Below are 21,264 nucleotides of genomic sequence, written 5' to 3'. Positions count from 1 at the left end.
GCCCCCCCCTCTCTTTCTAACGCTCACAGTCTCTCCCTCGAGTTGTGCTTTTTTCTGACATTTGGCAGGACAAAGGCGAGTCACACCTGAGCGCTGGGTTAAAACTATTATAGGCCTGGTCCCTGTGGTACACTGGCCTTTGCCACCTCTGTCTGTGACTGAAACTCTACTGTGTGTGTGTGTGTGTGTGTGTGTCGGAGTGCATGTTCAAATGTAGCATGTTTTAAGTCTGGGCTTATTGGTTGTGTCCAGGTGCACTCGGGTGTGATTTTATTTTTACAAATGCTTTTATTCCAGACCAAAAATCTGCTGAGCCAAGATCATGAAATTAGCAAAAGCAGAGAGAAACAATCCAATTACCAATTACCAGACTCCTAGCCATGTGTCATAAATCATGAGACACAATTAAGCGTAAACCTTTTTTATGTGTTTTTGAATGCATGGCGTCCAGAACCGTCTCTTGTGCAAAAACTGCTAACGCCCGTGCAGACCCTTAGTGGTCCAGGTAGGTTCCTTATCAAAAAGAAAATTGTCGTCTGGACAAAAGATTGAAGAGTGCTTCTTGTTCAAGTGATAAAGAACTGGTGAGTCACTGCTTTAAGTCAACTTCAATCAAGGACAGTTTGAACAGCAGAGATTTGTTGAAAAAAATTGTACATATCTAGAGCGACAGATGATGGTAATAAGTTTGTGTTTCTTTACAGCCTGAATTCAACGTTTAATGTTCTTGATGTGAAGGGATATTTCAACTACTCAAATGTTTTCATGTTGGTTTCAATCGATTTGTTCACGACATATGGAAGGAATGCTCATATGAACATATATGCTCATAAAATACAAATATGTGCATCTTAATGATCTAATAATATGAAAAATGTAAAAGAGGTTTAATCAAAGATCATCAAATCAGTCAGTATTATATCAAAAGCTCAACATTGTGACATAACAAATTAAATATAAGCCTACTGTAAACAGCGCCTATCCCACAATGCAATAACAATGCGTCTCCAGTTCAAACAAAGACTTAAGTGCGTAACCAATGTGCACCATCAAAGCGGGTGTGAGAGACAGAGGTGCAGAGAGAGGGACAGGCAGGATCAACAGTGGGGGGGGAGCAGCGGGGTCCTGCTTTGGGGCCAGCCGCCACAGGGGACGGTGCATATGAGCATGTGTGTGTATGTGTGAGAGAGAAGGAGGGAGGGCACAGTGGGGGGGTCCGGGGCATGGAGCAGAGGATCAGAGCTTTGGGGGCCGGCTCCACAGGGAACGCAGGCGAAGGGGAGAGAGAATAGAGGGCGAGAGGGAGAGCGGGATAGCGGGAGGGGGCGAGGGGGGAGGCGTGGGGTGACAGGAAGGGATGTGGTCAGTGTGGAGTTTGAGAACTCAGCGGGACGTGCAGACATTATGGTGCATATGTGCGCTAGTTACAAAGTCGAGATGTTAATGGAACGTGCGGCCCGGAGGTCAACAACAGCAACGTCTAAAACATTTAGATATAAATCATGCAAATCTGGTAAAACATTAAAGGGGACATGTTGTGCAAAATCAACTTTAATGATCTTTTAACCTTCTTAACAGTGTTTCGTAATTATTAGTTTACTCAATGTTGTATTTTGATTGTCCTCTAACTGAGACTAGAGTGTTAAATATGTCAGTCATTATTCAATCAAAAAAATATGCGTAAATGGTGGCCAAAGGGCACAATGGCACTCTATTGCGTGTTGTGTGAAATGTCTCTTTGAAGAGGCGGGGCTTATCGATTTTGCAATATTGAACAGGAAGTGAATGAACACAAACATAGTGTAAAATAATGTTGTATGCATGTTATGATTTTATACTAAATACCCGTAATAAAGCATATGTCCCCTTAACAAGTATGTGAGTATATCACATTGTGGTGTTACATTTCATTTAAAAGGTGTTAAACAGAAATAGCTAAGTTTGCAGAATTCACCATAATGAGTTTATGAGCGTTTATCACAGGTCTTTTTGGCTACTGTGAAGCTAACAAAAACTAGCATGGATTTCCTGGATCTCAGACAGCACACAGTGGTCTCCTTTTCACACCAAAAGCTGCTTTTAAAATACTTTACTAGGGCAGAAGATAATCTACTTTATTACATGAAGAAAGTGTACGACCCCTTTAAAATATTTCGAGTGATTGTTGATCTGCAATGAAGGAGCAAATTCCTATCAAGCAGCATTATAAATTTAACACAAAGTAATTTATCTTCATTAGCTAACTTGAGTGAAAAACTAACAAATTTAGTATCATATCGTACACTTTTTATATTGTTTAAAAGTATCATCTACAATTACAAATCAAGCTCAAATGTGAGTTGCGATATTTTTTTTTATTACAATTTATTTTAAACAAACTGCTCCACGTCAGTCTGTCACATGTCGCCGTTTGATGAGAATGGACAGAATAGGTTCCACTTGAGAAGAGAGAAAGAAAGGGCAGCGACTGAGTGCAGACGAAAGTGCGAGCGTCCTGCGAGTCAGCAGGAGGTGGAGAGCAGAGAAAGGATGGGGCCGAGGGTCTGGGGGTCCTGTTGTTGGCAGGGGTGCAGGAATCCAAGGGAAGGGCCTGTTCCTCATTATCTGGACCCCTCACCCGCACCCCACGGAAGAGGCCCCCACACAGGCCCCATGACAGCTCTATCCTGACCCGTCTACGCACACACTCGCAATATCTGCACAAACTCACTCGCTGGAGAATACAGTGGACTACTTAATAAATACTACAGCTGTTACCAGAAGTACTCCACAACTTTACTGAAGTAGAAGTACTGGAGTGAGCATGAACATGTCACGGTCGAGGTTCAAGCGTTGCACCAAAAGTGACATCAAAAGCTTTACAAAGAGAGACTCCATCTGACAACACATTGGACAAAGTCATATCATTTCAAGTGTGAGGTTTAAGCCACACAAGCTGCTCAGTACCGACTGTAATAAGTGTATTGTCACGGCAACAGCTGAATTGAGCTCGTCCTTGATGCCTGTCACTGTTTGTATGTGTTCAATCCCACACACTCACCTGAGGCCGGTTCCTGCAGCCTCCCCGGGGGCCCTCCCTGATCTGCTGCGTCGCCTTCAGCTCATCTGTCTGCGTGGTTTGAAGAATCCTCTACATCTATGCTAAATACTCAATTCAACTCAAGAATGCTACTGAAAATAAGTCAGGATTGTCTTTTATCACGGTTTATAAGTCATCTTCAAGAGAGGGACTCGGCCAAACTTAGTTGGCGAGTTCTTGCTGTGGTCCGGGTCAAGACTGCCAGAATTCAAAATCCCGCCTGTCAGACTGTTGGGATCAGATAAGTGAGATTTATTCAAAGTTATGTAAATGTATATTTCTATAATCTGACAGTGTCAATATTTGATTATTAAAGCCACACACAAACAAACTGCAGAGCTGCTGGCAGAATCCTTCTAATGAATGTTTAGAGACACAAGGCCAGATGCAGACACACTCCACTGGACTATAGATTTAGGCTCTTCCTCTACCACACTCTTTCAAACATGACACACAAATATTTACTCTCTGCTAGATCCACACGCGGGCACACAAGGACAGGGGGATGGAGGGACACGGATGAGAGGGAGAAGAAAGTGGAAGCTACATTTTTAATCGTGTCTTTCTTTTCCTCTGAGCAAAGTAAAACTGAATACAAGGGGTTAGCTGGTGCCAACACACACATGCACAGCCTTCCCTGTGTCCTTTGGCAAATTCTTCTTTTCCAATCTTGCATTAACTAAGAAAAGTGGAAAGGGGAGAGGGAGGGGTTCCAGGGAGGAGAGGAGAAAACGTCCCTGCAGAGTCTTTCTGCCTTCCTGGAGAGAGCACGGGCCCCTGCAGCGCCGCCTGTGTAATTTCCAGTGGCAGTGAATACAGGTATTAATAAAAGCCCCATGGGGAAGAGCACACAATATAACCCTACATTTTCAGGCATTATGAAAGGACGCCCCCAGGGGTCCTCGGGCTCAAATTTCTGAGATGCAGGCATTGTAAAAAGACGCCCCCAGGGGAGGACCCCGCAATAGAAATCTGCTGAATTCAAAGCATTTCCAGAGCCCTGGTGGGAGCCATTACTCCCACCGGAGGAGGAGAGAGAGTTTTTCACCATCTTCTCTCTCGCTCCGAGCCGCGCAAGGCCCTTTTTTTTACCAAACATGTGTTGCTGACATGTTGACAGATTGCTCAGTGAGGTGTTTAGGTGCATGCATAAGGCACGTCTGCTGAGACACGAGCCCCCCCCTCTGCCACTGCCAGTTCCCAAGTTCCATTGCTCCCTCCCTCCCGCTGCAAAGCTCTCTGCGCGCCCAAAACTGCTCCCATCCATATTTCATAAAGAGAAACTAGGCTGAAAGAGAGGGAGAGAGGACACACGGAGTTTAGGCATGGAGCGACAGGGGGAGAGAGAGAGAACAGGAAAAAGAGGAAAAGGAAGATAAAGAGAGACAAAGCGGGATCAAGGGAGGGGAGGACAGATAAAGAGTGGGAGAACTCGGCTGGTGAAAAATGAACCCGGTGATGAAAAATGACTTCACAACACCCCCTCCCTGAGCACCTCTCCTTGTCTTTTCTCTCTCACTCTCTCCTGCTCTTTTTTTTTTTACTCTCTCCTGCTCCTTCTGTCTCTCCCAGTAAAAACCTGAGCGGCAGCCAGCTGTGTCAGTGCGCTTGTCTGTGTGCCAAGGGCTTAGCGCTGGAATCTGCAGGCCACCCCCGGGTGCAGCAGAACTTAGGGAGCCGGGGACACTGGACCCTTTCAGAGCACCTTCTGGCAAAGACATTCTTCTGTCTCTTTAAATGGACCTTCACATAAAAGGCACTATATGTCTGAGGTCATTCTACATTTAACTCTACAATGGAATATCAATACGAGTCGAGTCAAAAATGGCAAAGAAATGACTAATTGGTACGATAGATGCAATTTGTCCACCTGAGCCCTTCATGGGACAATCTAGCCAAACCTCCAGAAGTTTTACACCACAATGTATGGAAACGTCCCTCATCACCGCACCTTGGGACTGGCTCCGTACAAATTTGACTCCTTGAAATGAAACGATAACACCAACAACAAAAATATGCTCATACAAGACCTTTATGTTCAAATAAAAACATTGCTGAAGAATTAGCACTGTAATTTATATCGTGTCCGGGAGATAAACAGACTAATACACAGGATATCAGTGGAAGCCTCTCTTAAAGGGGCGCTGCTGTAAACAGGAGGCGTGAACATGAAAGGGAAGTGCACACGGCCGATATTTAAGTTGTCAATCAGCATCAGTTACTGGATTGGAAAATAACTGTTGCAGCGAGCAGCGGGGCCAGAGTGCAGGAGGCTGTCGGTAATTTTGTTTCACATTACACTCCTACTGGAACGGGCGCTCGGTCTCTCTTTGGTAGAAAGTGATCTGTGGTTTTTAATAAGAACGCGGGCCTCGCAGGACTCAGCTGCTATCCTGACGACATACGTCTGTGCTGCCTGTGTCTGCGCGCGCTGTGTGTGTGCGGCGAGAGAGGGCACGTCTCTGGATGTGTGGGACGGCGGGTTGTAACAGACGGTAAAAGCTTAACTGTGGGGAGATGTCCCAGGAGAGTGAGGGGGGGGGGCCAGACCAGTCACCCAAGGGCCCTCCGAGCAAAACAGACGCTGCCGTTTTTTCCCTCACTCGCGTACTTTCACCTGCTTTTTCTACCGTTACAGAGCGGGATCAAGTTGGACTCAATTCAATACAAAAGCTCCATGTTCGGGAACCTTCCAGATATGACGCTGAATCCACTTCAACCATGTCACAAACGCTTTCTTCGTTATTAGTGTGCTCAAAAGTTTGTCTGTACTGTCCACCGACTGAGGCGCGAGTGCTTTGAAAATCCCTGTATTCACCCACCCCCCATCCCCGCCCACATCCCTGTGCTTCGTGGTTGTTGTGTTTTGGGAAAAATGAAGATCACGTGGGAGAAATGTCACGTAGTCGCAATAAAATCGTTGTTGAGGGGGTGTCACTATGAAGAGGTGGAGATGATCAGTTCTACAGTTTTGAACAGGAAGTCAGTGGACCAAGCTGTTAATATAATAATATAATAATGTTTTTGATCAATATTGCGGTTTACAATGAACAAAATGTAAAAATATTATCAACTTATGTTATAGCACCTGAAAATGGGCACTTAGGTCTCTTTTAAAAGGTGCATTATGTAACCCTTAAGTCATTATTTCTTTATTAAATATACAGAAAGTTAAATTAAAACAGAATGCATAGTAAAAAATACTGAATAAGCGATCTAGTCAGAGCACACTGAAAGGGAGGGTAAGGTATTGTACAGCACTACAGACTATAGTGTGGCTCCTTGGTTAAATTGATGGTCCACTTCACAGAGAATGAAACACGGCTCGACTCTCTATTGACCAGCCTTATTGTAAAGTTAAGTCCCTTAGGCTCGACCAGTACATTTCCTTCTTTCTTCTCCATCTCTCTATCCATCCCTCCTCTCTCCCTCCATGCTGCAAAAGGCTCCCTAGTAATATTGTCCGTCCCCCGCTGTGAGAGGAAAGAGTGGAGACAAGAGTGCAGCTGGATGTGCTCGATTAACAGACCTCACAAATACGTTCGCGGTGAACATACTCGCTATCACACGACTACGGCAGGCTTTCCCTACCTCTCCATCACCATCTCAAACCCGGGGCGAGCGGCTGGGTTAATGACGGCCTATTTGTCAGTGACAGGTGTCGCGTCCGCCCCCTGAACTGACAGCTTCCTCGTTCACTCCTCATGACTTCCCCTTTCTCTCCAGAGGCTCTTCCCTGTGTCTTTAACAACCTTTAACAGCCTCTTAGTGCACGCAAACACTGCTCATGTACAAGCAAAGGACCTCACAATATGAAGTTACAGTGAAGTTGTGATAGCAGTTATATTTGATTTTCACATGGGTTTACAGATCAAATAAGCTGTTAATATACTGTCGCGAAACATAAAACACAGAACTTTTCTCATCTATTCTCTACAGTCTTGTGGCTTGCCAAGTACAAGACTTGTATTGGAATAATGCTCTAATATCATAATACTTGGTAAATATTTTAATGCAATGTAATCATGTGTTAGGGTTATAACCATCTAGTTTATATTGCTTTTATGATTACATAAATGAAGATGGCTCGACAATATGAATGAGACTATTTTCATTTGATGCGAATATTACATTGTAAGACTTGGGCATGTAATTTTATGACTTGATCAAACCACAAGCACAGTCTGACTATGATTTATAATAAAAGGACTGAGTCAGTGTTTAAACCTCTGCATGCATCGCTTTGACCCAACCTTGGAACGCTATGGCCAGGAAAATGGCTTTGGGATTCCCTAATGGGATGTGTTGTGTATGTGTGTGGATGACTGGGGCCAGAGACAGTTCTCCATTTGACGTGTAGGAGTTTTTTTTTCCGCTCTTCATCTCCTTGGGGAGCCCCTGCTCCACATTCTGACTCCTACAGAGACCCGCGACACTACCCCGACTCGCACAGAACAACTGAAGTGCACACACAGGCTGGCGACACAGACATATGTCACTAAAATATATACAGGGCTCTGAGTCTGTGTGTCGCTTTATCACAGATGAAAAACTTCAAGTGTCAAACTCTAGTAGTACATATCTGAACCAAAAGTTATTTGTTAGGATTGCTAACACTAATAGTGCAATTTGTCATGTGTGTGCCACTCTCACGACAAAGGGTGCACTGGGAGGAGGTACTATCTGCACTTTAGAGCCAAGGAGCTTTACATTCATCTTTATGATTTACAGCCATAAAACTGTGCCGCCACTGTAAAAGTGGAAGATTTTGCATGGGCTTTTTACAGGGGTTATTGCAATACCTAAAGTAGAAAGTAAATAGGGCAATCAGTGTTGTTGGGGAGTTGGAGAGGTGGCGGGTCAGATTACATTAGGTGAACATATATACTATAGAAATATATCAGAACAAAGAAAACTGAGAAGAGTGTTACCATACAACACTTGTAATTGTGCCAAATGACCACTCCAAAATGTCTTTCGTACTCCAGTAAAGACTGTGGTGAGCTTCAGCTACCTGCAATAAAACAAGTACCTCACAGTGTCCAGATAAAAAAAGAATAGACTCACTATAAGGCAGCATTCGATTGGTGGGATGGGTGTGATGCACGCTGAAATGGGTCCACACATTAACACCACTGACACGCCATGATGTGCACGTGTTTGTCCAATTTCCACTCAAATTAATGGCGCCACTTTATAGGCCTTCTGCTGGAGTGGCACTGAATTACTTGGTGCTTCACTCTCGCACCTGGGACCCATTCCATGTTACAGCCAAAGCTAGATGCTAACCAGGGAACCATTTGCTACAGTACCATAGTAAGCATTACAGACAACAGTGATGTTCTGCTTAGAATTTACCAATAACTACCAATAACCTGGTTCTAAGGTCACCACCTGGGATCGTTTATTTTGCAAACTAAAAATCAAACGTGTGAGACTGAGACCAGCAAACTGATCTGATGTCATTAAACTTGACAATCATGAATTATGCTTAAACAACACATATTTGTTATTGCCTCAAAACAATATACACTTGGGATCCATCACTTCTAAACAGTGAATAGTTGGTAGTAATAGCCTATTTCAAAATTCATTTCTTATTTAACTTGGCAGTGGTCGGATGCATATGTCTATCACTCTTGATTTGAGTTCAACACATTATGAATCTGTGATATTATGAATCTGTGATATTATGAATCTGGGGTATTATGACTCTGGGGTATTATGACTCTGGGGTATTATGACTCTGGGATGGCTCTCACCAAAAGCATTTGGAAAAAGGCGTTTTTCAAAGACAAAAAAGCCCATGTTTCCACATAAACAGGCAGATGTGTGTATGTTGTGCCATGTTTGGTTAGTTTGGGCATTTCGTTTTTTGCTTCTGCACAAACCACAATGCCGTCTTGTGATTGGTCCAGTCTCCTTTCAACTGGTGGGCCGGCCCGATTGTCGAAATCTAGATGACTCTTTGTTACAAGTCTCTCTAAAATCTGTTCTTGGAAGTGACAGACATGGTTTATATCAGCCATACAGTAATCTGCTGTATGGCTGATAGGTGTGTAACCTGAACACAAGAGCCCCATTCAAGCCAGACAGTGTTTAAAATAAATCTATACTTTTTGGGCCAGTGCATGATATCTGGTATTTATATCAGCCCCTAATGAGACCCCCTCCAGACTATTATTCACTCTATACTCAAGAACAGATGACTGCTGGACTCCAGTGGGTTCAGCAGGATTCCACATCATAGTTGTTGCATTCCCGTTACGACAATCCACTTATGTGCAAAACAAATAAGAGCATGAACTTTCCTAAGCCATCTACGTCTGGCTGTAGTGTCACCTCATATAAAAGTTGTCCCATTACATTCACCCATAAACAGCAGTGTACGAGGAGGAATCCGCATACAGCTGCAACAGCCTCTGCAGAGCTGTGGGATTACTCTGCAATCTCAACTGCTCCGTCTCGAGGGGGAAAATGTTTTATCATTTCTTTTCTTTTTGGTGCACTGTCTGTCCTCCCCTCTCGCTCAGCAACATGTAGCCTTCCCCAGACTCCTGCGCTGGAATCACAGGGCACATCCAGCTATGACAGCAGCCCATGTGGTGATGCTGTGTGCGCGGCTCAGGGTGACGCAGCAGGGAGAGGCTAAATGAGTGTGAGTGTAGAAGTGGGTCAGAGTGCAACGCCGACTATTTTAAAAAAACATTTAAAACAAAGTAATTACAGATGGCACAGTGTGGTTTCATTTTGTGGAGAATATCTGGCATATTTTTCTTCCAAATGTTCGGCAAATCATCATTATTCAGAACAGGACATCGTACAAATGTGCAATGTTTTGTTTTGTCACGAGACCTTTGGAACTAGAGCTGGAGGGCAATCTAATGACAAAAATGTGATTGTAATATCAAATCCGTCATATTCATGTGCAATACTGACTTAACCATGTGCAATACTGACTTAACCATGTGCAATACTGACTTAATCATGTGCAATTACTGTCGTACTCACAAGCAATTAAGACCATATTCATTTGCATATAACTGATGTAAATAAGAGTGTTTTGTTTTGTTTTGTTTGCTTACTTACCATTAGTATTATTTAGTCTTATGCTAGCAATTTTAACTTTATTTTATTTTATTATTATTTTTCTCTTTATCTTTTAATTATATTTATTTTTTTTTCCTTCATTCCCTATTAAGATATGAGAGGAGTTTTGTTAATAAGAGTTTTTTGTTTTGTTTATAAGAGTTCTTCTATTAAGTGTTTTTTTCAAACTTCCTATAAGTTATCTGTCCTCCCCCTGTATCTACTGTGTTGCAACACCAAAATTTCCCCATGTGTGAACAATAAAGGAATATCTTATCTCATCATCATGGAAATTTTTTTGTGGGCAATATGGCAAAGTACGATCAATTAGGGGAATCCACAGCACAATTTTTGGAGGTCTTCGATTAAAGATTTCCGTTTGTGAAGACTGCAGTTAGAGATAGAAGATTTAACATAGAACCGTTGTACGACCAAAGGGCTAAGATTGATATCCGAGTCTGATGTTTCAGTTTCAGAGTAAGCATCAATACAATCAATCTCTGTCAACAACACAACAACACAAGGACACGTTTCACCATTTCTCACAAGCTTTGGTCATAGACATGATTGATCGTGTGAACTATCGCGCGTTGTGGCAGAGTCTGGTGAGTTTAAATTCAAAATTGTGCCGTGGACACTCGAGTTAAGAGATGGGGATGAAATACCAGTTTAATCCCAAATCTTGCACAGTTACAATTCTTTTTGTTTTCATGGCTGAGGGAAAAGAAGACGACGTGTGAACGTGCCATCACAATAATATACTGAAATCTCAGAATGGCAGATCATCATCGCCATCATCGTCGTCCGTTTAGATTTTGTGTTTGTCTTGTGTTTGTCTTGTGTTTGTCTTGTTTTTGTCTTGTTTTTGTCTTGTTTTTGTCTTGTTTTTGTCTTGTTTTGTCTTGTTTTTGTCTTTGTTTTGCGTTAATGTACCGTTTTGTTACAGCGGTGTGGTAAATAAATAAAAACACTAAGAATGACAGCAGCAAAAGCAGCATAGTAAATCTCAGACAATGAGATTAAAAACATGGTTACATCTCTTGGAAATGTACAGTAATTTACATATAATAATATACACTATCTTTTAATTAAGGCCACCGTTCAGCTCATATTTTCACGTCAGCGACCGTCTGCACACACTCCATCTTGTTACGTTAGACCCTCTAAACACGTGTTTGTTGTGCGTTGCCTTTTGGATTAATATGTAGGTACCATCTGCCACGTGTTCAATGGAGCTTTCATTAATTAGAACTAAACTAACAGCAACATTTGTATGTGTTGTGGGCCTGTCCCAGCGGAGCGCACAGGAGCAGGTTAGTCATTCTGTGGCACTATTCTGCTCTGTGACCGGGGCGGTTCTGAACAAAGGGACTTACCGGCAGGGCAGAGGTTGGTCCTGTGCTCCGTCAGCTCCGCCAAACACTCAAAGTCCTGCTGGCAGTTGTCACAAGTAAATATGGACTCGTCATCTAAATCGTCGTCGTGCTCGCGGTCGTCTTCGTGGTCCTCTTGGTCGCCCTCCTCTCCCTCTTTGGGCTCTTTCTCTGAGGCACGGACTCCTGCAACAACAACGAGAAAGGCGGTGACAAACATTTGACACGTACGCACATAGTCACAATCAAATCGGCTCCAAAAGAGATGGACCAGACCCTCACGCCTGTGACGGTTCAAGCTTATCATTCAGAGGAGATGTTTTCCACACATAATCAGGTCCTGACGCATTAATTGGCCTGATCCTGGCTGATTAAGAGGCGCCGGACAGTGCAATTAGGAACCAACATTCTTATATCTTCTGCACACAGGAAAACAAGACCGATATTCATTTCGAGACATGTCATGGCCTAAAACATCGGAATGACATGACCGGACCCATTTTCTACCTTACACAAGATCACCACAATCCACCAAAAAGCCATAATGGGTTTAACAAAGTTTTGAATTTGACAGAGTGGAACATCTCATTTGGTGTTGGCAGTGCGCTCGAAATGTGCATGTCCTGTTAACAGACAGGCAGTGTGAGAGGGGACCGGTGGAGGGCTGTGGCGGCCCAATCCACACTGCTCCATTGTGTCTCCATTTTCACACCTTATTATCACATTATAACGCTGAGGATCCAATAGGACTGACACTGAAGGCCCTGGCTGGAGGGGACGGGGCAGGAGAGAGCAGCGGTGGAATGAAGAGGTAAGAGGAGTTCTGAAGGAGGAAGAGACATTTGATAGCGTGTCTGTGGCTCTTAGTCCAAGGAACACAACATGTAGACATCAACGTCTTTATTATGTTTCTCTCAGTTATTACCTTTGAGCCAGCAATGTTTGAGTTGCTATCCAGTGTAAAGGAAATGAAGATATTTATTTTTGTTGTGTAAATATTATACGAAATTGGATTTTCTTGGATGGATTGACTGTTCTTTGAAAAATATATGGCTGCTTGAATCATTTCATTCAGGTTTTATATTTATCAATTTAGCCTTAGCAATATCTATAATGTCGTGAACTGTATAATATGTGAATTGTTGTTTTGAAAACTGATTGGCAAAACTTGAAAATTAAGAATATCGTTAATAGTAAAGAATAAGACAAAAAGACTAAAACATTTTTCAAATAAAATAAGTTTCAAATAAGGTTATATGGTGATATTTCTGCAATTTTGTGATTCATTTGACAGACATTTCATATTTTTAAACTCACCTGATGTGTTTAAAGACATGTTTTAACACATTTCTCTTTGATTGACATAATATCGATATTGCCTATATCAAATTGCAATTTTTGATTGTATTATGAATCATCTTGCCACTATAGATCTCGGGCTACATCACGTGTGTATATATTTGATGAACGGTCATACATTTAGCTTGACATTGACTTCACAACATAGGTAATGCAGGATGTTACTGAGAAGACTTTGAGAGTATTTGAAGCTAAATGCAAATGCCTCCACACAAGTTGAATTTATTACGGCAGAAGTGTAGAGGGAGAAAGGGATGCTGGGAGGCTGGGAGCGTGGGCCCGAGGTGACGGGGAGTTTGGGGGGATGTAGAGGAAAGAGGATGGAGAGAAGAGATAGATGAAGGCACCAGGAGGAAGAGGAGGCGGGGTGTTGGCCATCTGTCCAGTGGTGAGCGCCGTCTGGCCAGGGAGGGAAAGTGGCCCCACGGCTGACAACTCCCGTGCACAGTTCACACACACGTGCACGCTCACACAGGTTAATCTCATTCAGTCATACACAGCTGTATAAAAAAAGGTATTGTGAGAACCGCTGTAAGGATTCATTATCGTTTCTACGTCTATAAAAACGCTCGGTCTATAGACTCCGGCCTCCGCGCGCTCCCCGGGGCTTCCTGATGCCAGAGGTGCGGGCACTGCCAAAGCCTGCACATGCCAGCGCAATCTGCTGCCATGGTAACCTAGGAGGAGCTCCCCCCCTACCCCCTCCTTGATTACATCTTAATAAACGTCAACCCAAACGAAGAACGACGTGCCTGTGAAAAGATCAGGATTTTCAAAATAAAAGTATTTCTCCAACTTGTCTATCCTCCTATAGCACTTTTCACTTACTCGCTTAACATAATCAGGGGCTTCTTATGAATCAGAGAAGAATAAAATAGGAGGTGTAGAGAAAGTTCCAGGCACAGTGTGAAGAAGCGGGCTGCAGTAGCGGTGTGATCATTACCGCTCTCACACAGAGGAAGAAGACCTCCTGGAAAAGCCGACTACACTCTCTACCATTATGCTGCTCACTACAAGCTGTGAGTGGACGACGGCCTCCACTGCCATTATGTATAGGTATTGATGAAACACATTAGCGTTAAAAATTGCGTTACCTCCACTTATATATTCAGATGCTGTAGGTGTTTTGTGTTAATGTGTAGGCCTAAAACAACAACAACAAAAAGTAGTGCAAAAAAACATCTAATTCTACCATTACGAAAAGGACATCAAAATAAAGCTGTGTCACGTAACATACTGCATGATTCTATAGTAATAAAAAGTTAACCACACTTAAAAACATTCCCCATAGAGACAAGTTTTATGCCATATTGTTGAATATTATAGCCAACGGGACAATTTTTATAGAGGCAAGCAGAAGGTGATCAAATGTTTGTCACTATATTGAAGCTGGAAGACTATTTTTGGGGGCTTAATATTAGTTTTTATAGTTTTTTCGCTTGAGAGGACCTTTCTCCTCATTTTTTTACGGTACGCTTAGATTTGCGCTCATTATGGACTCCATTGTTATTGTGTTATTTATTTATTCCAGAGCGTGTTTTCTTTGCCATATGGTTCTGAGAAAAGGGATTACTGGGATCATCATCTTTTAGGATGATTTGCAGTGGCATGAAGTAGTTTCAATGTTATCGTTGTGAAATATTGAATATAATTTTGTGTAGCATACAATATATAGTACTTAAAAATATGTTTTAGTGGCGGGCCTATGCACCACTTCGAACTACGGAACACGACACGTATTACTCATTTAGAAATCCTTTGTTTCTGTGACTGCTGTTAATTGGCTGCAGCTCGTATTGATCACGCTCTTGATTCTTTTTGCACTGGATCTTTCTGTATTTCTCACAAAGCCATCTCCCCGGGTTCCTGGAGGAGCAGCCCACCCCCGCCCGGGCCCCAGCAGAGAGAAGCAGCAGGCCAACTTAATGAAAGCAGGGAGCTCCCATGTGAGCCTGGGTGCGGAGGAGTGCCGACTGTGTGCTGGGGTATTGATTGAATAGTACGACAGCGGTCCCACAGCAGATAGCATGTGCGCCGCATACAACACCGTCTCCCGCTCCCATAAACACACATGACGACGCGGCGATGGTCGGACTGGTGCGCTCTGCTGAGGACCATTATCTCTGAGTCACAGGCTGTCCCTACGCCAGGAAAAACTGCACATACTCGCTCTCACAATCGAACACAAACACCAGTCTTGCGTCAACCGCAGAGAGTCGCACAATACGCCGAAATCACATCTTGCAATTAACCCATAGGAAATATAAAAAATAACGATGTGTGTCGCGGCCACATGCACAACAACATGGAGATTTTTTTTCACAGCAAAAGAGAAAATGTTGTGGAGGTACGTTGGTTTTCTCCCTGTCCTCAAGTCCCCGTGTCCTGCTGATTTTTATTCTAGCCATGTAATGAGGGACTGAATCACACCTGGGATGCACAGTGAATGCAATTAAATCAAATTAACTAGCTGGGTTCTGGCTCCAGCAGCAGCAGCAGCAGCAGCAGCAGCCACAGAAAAAAGGGACTTAGATATGTGGCAATATGCACAATGATTTCCATTTAAGGATCACTGTTTAGAGATTTTGTATTAACGTGACCATTTATCTACCGTTATGATAGAGTAGAACTGCGTTAATATAAAGTGCAAATGGTAGGCATTTAATCACAATTTAATTAAAATGACTGCAGAGGTGACTAACAGCTCATTCTCTGCATGTGCTCATTATGTGCACGGATATGGATTAGCCAATGAGGCATTAGTAATGGAGTTTTTTACCTGAGATAATGTCATCAATTAATCCTTCAAACTAATCCTTAATCCTACATGCTTCTAGATTACAGGACTGTTTTTAGGACCTTTAGAATATGGTGTACGATTTAAACATGCATGCTAAATATAATAGTAGATCTATTGTGGTTCTTGGTTTCATCATTCATAACAGACAATTGACAATAGAGCTCCTGCACCCAAGTAACTAAATTAGTTGGAGACGCGATTTAAAAATCAAATCAGATTCAACATTATCAACCTCGAGTGTCTGGTCCAAGTGTGCTTTGTAAGAGAAGATTGCGTAGATTGCACCCTAAATCTTCAAAATCTAGACATCTGGTTTACTTTCCACGGACATCATTAAAAATAGTGTTTGTGAGGAATAACCTCTATAATACAACCCTGAACATATAAAGTTTACTGACATAATTAAATATAAGATAATAAAAAGTACACAATCTTGATTATAGTGACAACATCTTGTTCTCTGTTGTACATGAAGCTAATTTCCTCATGTCAATGTAATAAACACCCAAAAATCATTGGTTTAAGTTTTACTGAACAGTTTATGCACAACAGTTTTGTGACGTTTTTATTCAAACTACTCTCTCAAGTTTAGGTAATAGATTATTATTAGAATCACAATTACACAATCTTAATAAAGATATTCAAACCTTATGAGATGATGGGTAAAATATTCCCAAAACAAAAACCCAAATTAACACCAAACTACAGTATTAGTTTAGTGAATGTGAGGTTTGACTCACTACTAGTCTGTTAAGAAATCCACTTCTTTGCTTTGATAACCCGGTAAAAGGCTCGGTCTTTCTTCAGCGCATGATCATTTGAAAATCCGCTAAAGTTTACCAATTGTTGCCTGTGCCGTTAGTTCCAGTGCAACTTCCCTGCACTTTACTGCTAGTGTGGAGCTTGGTGGTGCATGCTGGGATAGCGTGACAACACATCCAGAAACTTTATTGCTTGTTTGTGTTGTTTGTTACATATTGAAACAATTCACTCACTGCCTTTCACAGCTCTGATGTGTCGGGCAACAGCAAAGAAGAAAAAATACAAACCTCAAATGACAAATACAATAGAACAATAACCAGCACAATAGTGAAAGCCAGAGTAGAACAGGCGGGGACGTCATGTGAAGAAAAGATGTTTCCATCCCACCTCTATGGAGTCTATGTGTTTCCAGCCGCCTTCTTAACTCAAGACAATGGGCTGTTTATTAACAGATACAATTATAAATATACAAATGGATGGCTCAGGAATAATGAGGTCACTTTACAGGAAATATACACTGTAAGCAGGTAGAGAGTGTGGCACTGTGCTGCTGCTGCATGTGTGCATGAGCAAGTGTTAGAGCGCACCCTGAGTAATTAGATAAAGAGAAGTAAATTAGCAGAGTCCACAGTGCAGAATGATGTTACAAAGCCTAGCCACGCCTAGCCAGACCCACTAATCACCGCTCGTTAAGAACTCGCTTCACGTGCTGGCTGTTTTCATTTCACTTTCACTCGCTGTGTGTTTTTGTCGCCATTACATGCACACGATTAGGGGCTAATTGATAATAAACTAAACCGTCAAGCATAGCGAGCCTGGCAAAGTGTCAGAGACTTAACAAAGACCTTACCACTAAGTGTTCTGGATGGACCATGCTACAGAGTCAGATTCTGTGGCATCGCCGTGAGCACTTGCCAAGATGAGCTGGTACTAACACAAACTGGAACACTGGAAATCAAACACGGAGTCAGCAGGAGCGCTCCGTCTCCATATATCCAGTGGGAAGAGAACCGGGGAGCTAATGAACTCTGGGAACTGTTCCTGAGCTGCCCCAGGGTGAAGGAAGCACAGCCCCAGTTAAAGGGGAATAAAACATAGTGCCATTCTGCAAAGGTAAGGTACTTATTCAAGTGGTGGATTTGGCAGCTCGTGCGGCCTGTCTGGGACACGCTCACACAGATGTATATAGTCTATGACTGCGGGCCAAGTGCACAGAAACACAGTCTGTGTGAGAGGAAAAGGGCTTCAAAAGGCGGGCGTGAGCGTGTGTGCAGCTTCCAGCAGAATGTTTAGAAACCAAACAGAGTGCACACAAGGCTTTCATTCTGCTCCACATGGCGCGGCTCGCTGGACCCCGTTACACAGGCACCTGGCGGGCACCATTACTGTCTGCATGGCGACAACACTCTGATGATTCAATCTGATCAGGGGCTACTTCTGTGAGAGCTAAAAGAGTTAACACATTTGCATCAGCCTTAATTAAGCGTAGACACAATTTAATCAATTGGAAGTGTTCTGTAATAAACATCACTTCATAGCTTTTTTTTTTTTGAGTTTTCTAATCATCTATCTCAAACATAATAAAAGTAACACATAAAATATGCCAGGATTAAGAAGAAAGATCCTTTTATGACTCTCTGGCTATAATCATTGATTGCCTTTTTGTGTGTGTTTATGGGACGGGATAGTCTACAATTTTGACCCTCTTCAATGTGGAAGAGGGTTTCTAGTGGGAAAAAACACATTCTAGAACCATTGTGACTTTGCTGCAAACACAGGTCCAGTCAACAGTGGGCGCGTTTGAGCGCGAGTGCACGCTTCCCTGCGATGTGACAAACAGGGTGAACAGGTGCAACTGGACAAAACAACACAGGCCTCAGCTCTCAGGAGAGTGCCGCTCTCCTCTCTGCACCTCTACTCTCAGTTTGTGACGACAATGTGTTAGGTGGCTATATAAAGAAGCCATTTCTCCTCCCCCTCTGCCTCCCACCTAATGTTCTTTTCCCCCACCGTAAGACTAGTGCTTCTTTTATTTGTTCCCAATACAAGGTTTACCCCTCTGGGAGATGCCCAGCCCTGCTACAGGACCAATACACACACATGCAGTACACACACAGATGCATTAGCACCCAAGGGAGATGCTGCGACAGGGGAGAGCAGCACCCAATACCGCTGTCTGGAAAGAAGATGATGAAAGCACTGCACACGTCATGGAAAGATGCTGAAAAAGACAAACATGTACCAAACATCACAGCGCACACTTGAAAACATGACAGATGCCCACTTATTAAAATGTGGCTGAGCCTAAACGCTGCTATTGAGACCAAAAGTGCGACGGCGGGTGTGCTGTCACGAGCAGGCAATAATAGTTCGCGCACACATTGGGAAGCTGTTTTCCCGTGCTGGCCTTGGGGAAATTAAATCTACATTATGGACCTCCAGAGGGTACAGAGGAGAGGGGAGGATAAGGGAAGTGGCAGAGAAACCGGTGTCCTGTTTTTCTCTGCGCTGGCCTTAGCTAACATATCACATACAACAAGCAAAACAAGCACCACGGTATTGATTAGTAAAACTAAAAGCAAGTAATGAATTGATTCAAAAATCACCTTATGTTTGAAGGGGGTCAAAGATATACCTTCTTGGTTTAGCAAACTTATTTAGCAGGGCTGTAAGACTTTAGATTGGTCAATGGGGTCTGAGAGTCACCATCGATTTATTAATGGACTCGTTATTCACTGAAGCTGTTATAAGGATTTATATTAGACCTATATAGGCCTGGAGCTTCTGGAGATCTGGGAGTGTACAGAGCGTTGGGTTCATGTAAGTGCAGTTCGAGTCAGATACATCAGCATCAGATCTAGACTCGAAATCTCTGTCTCGCTGCCTGTGAAATGACTGCTACTCTGAAGGAAATTGCTGATTGGCTGTGAAGTTTTCCAACTCGCGCAGACGCTAAATGCCACAGTAACACAGTATGCCCTAGACGTGCATCCACCTTAGACTTTGCATGTACTGTAAACCCAACGCCTTGGTCTGAAGTATAACTATAATCGTTTTTCATGGCAATGTTCTTGCAAATGTATACACAGAGCACATCATAAAAACCTGCCATACAAACACACATTCACATACATTCGTACAGATACTTGAGTACAGAGTGTTGATTTTAGCACAGGGATCTGACAAACCCTTTCCTCCATGACTCACTCTCTCTGGGTCAAATCCCTGAGAATGGCCAAAAGAAACAGGACCAGTGTGAACACAATGACTACAGTACAGCGTCAGGATGAGCTCATTCAAAACAGCCCAACTGTATCTGATACATCTAGGATTAAAAATGATTAGCCATTTAAAGGTTACAACTGTGCAGCCGGTCAGACGAAGAGCTATGCAAATAAATCTGTGTTTCTGGCTACAGCAAATCTGTTTTGCAGCTTGAAGGCTTCATCATATCATGGTTGTGTCATAAAGTGTTAACCCTCTAGAAATGCATGAGCGCCTTTAATCCAGAATCACTTAATATTGTGGTTAAAGTGAGTGAACTGAATTTTGATTACTCAATAATAAAGCAGTGGCTATGAAAAAATACAATTTATTGTTGGTGATTTATCATTGGTTGGACACCTCACTTCGTCACATGGCTTAAAAGATAATAAATCTATTCATTACAGTTTTGTACAAAAATGGGCAAAAATAAACAAAGAATGAAAAAAAAAATGTAATGTGACGGCAAAAAAACAAAATCCACGAGCCTGAAGCCAGCAGAAAGTAGTAAAAGAGATGAGCATGCAGAGAAAAGTGATGGGGAGGACGCTTGGACGGGGAATTGACTGTAAAAATTCCAAATTGAAAGAGTGGCTGACTAAGGAAATATGGGACAGTATGTTTTTTATGGCGGGTGTGTGAGCGCGGTGAGGTGTGTGTGTGCCCAGGGAGCCGGGCTTCCTGCAGGATCCGACATACACAGCACTTCTACTGAACCACCCAGGACCTCCGTCAGCACCCCCCCTTAACACGCACGCCCGCAATGAGCTCCACGCAGGCCCCCGGAGGAGAGTTAGCACCAAGTTGGAGATACGATGCGGGAGGGGTAGAAAGGGTTTAGCCTACGTCATGCACACCCCAGGGGTCAGACTTTCCTATGCTCCCCTCCCTGAAGGTCTGAACGAGAGACGAGCATGCACAGAGATAAGCGCATATTCACCACATTCAGCAGGATCTGATTTCCCAGCTGAGTGCCCGTCAGAGGAAGTGTTTAACTCGCCTCTGATTGGCTGCAACCCAAAGCACAAAAAAGTAGCTGCTGCTAACTCAAACTGGTCGGACTGCTTTCGGCTGCTGATCTTTTTCGGAGAGAGTACAAAGGAAAAACTGGGAGGGACAAGACGCTATGAACAACTGTCAATCACTTTGATACATAACATCCATATGCATCTTACGGCTTTTCAATAAATACAGCAACACAGCTGTAGCTGTGGATTCACATATTGGCAACAAAAACTTACATTAGAGCGTTCAACGAGAATACAAAAGACTTGTTGCGATATGCTTTTGTTTAATCCTGTCGACGATAATTACTATATCCACTTATCATTACAGTAAATTACAGCTGTGACAATATATTTCAGGGCTCAATGTTTATTATATATGCATTTTCATTGCACTAGTGAGAAATTATAATTAGAAGATTAGAAGATCTTAACTACTTTAGTGTGCCATTCAGCTTTGTATTTGTTCTAGCTCGTGATTATTAATTTGTTTGATGATACACATTTAGAACATTACCTACTGTGATGATACTT

At 42.8% G+C, this 21,264-nt stretch overlaps 1 protein-coding gene across 3 annotated transcripts in view; it reads right to left on the bottom strand.

The window, feature by feature from the left end:
* znf423 (zinc finger protein 423) overlaps positions 1-21,264 on the bottom strand; it is a 126,422-nt gene that overhangs the window by 87,723 nt on the left and 17,435 nt on the right. For 2 of the 3 annotated variants that reach the window (XM_072434407.1, XM_072434409.1), the window contains exon 3: positions 11,545-11,727. In XM_072434407.1, the coding sequence (XP_072290508.1) occupies positions 11,545-11,727 (183 nt within the window). The remainder of the gene's footprint in view (positions 1-11,544; positions 11,728-21,264) is intronic. The other variant, XM_072434408.1, reaches the window with a different exon arrangement.

The sequence above is a fragment of the Eucyclogobius newberryi genome, unplaced genomic scaffold (assembly GCF_026437365.1).
Source record: "Eucyclogobius newberryi isolate DKJ021-1_F unplaced genomic scaffold, fEucNew1.0.hap1 SCAF_7, whole genome shotgun sequence".
Lineage (NCBI taxonomy): Eukaryota > Metazoa > Chordata > Actinopteri > Gobiiformes > Gobiidae > Eucyclogobius > Eucyclogobius newberryi.
Note: the sequence above shows the minus strand (reverse complement) of the source record. Positions and strands in the feature narration are given on the sequence as shown.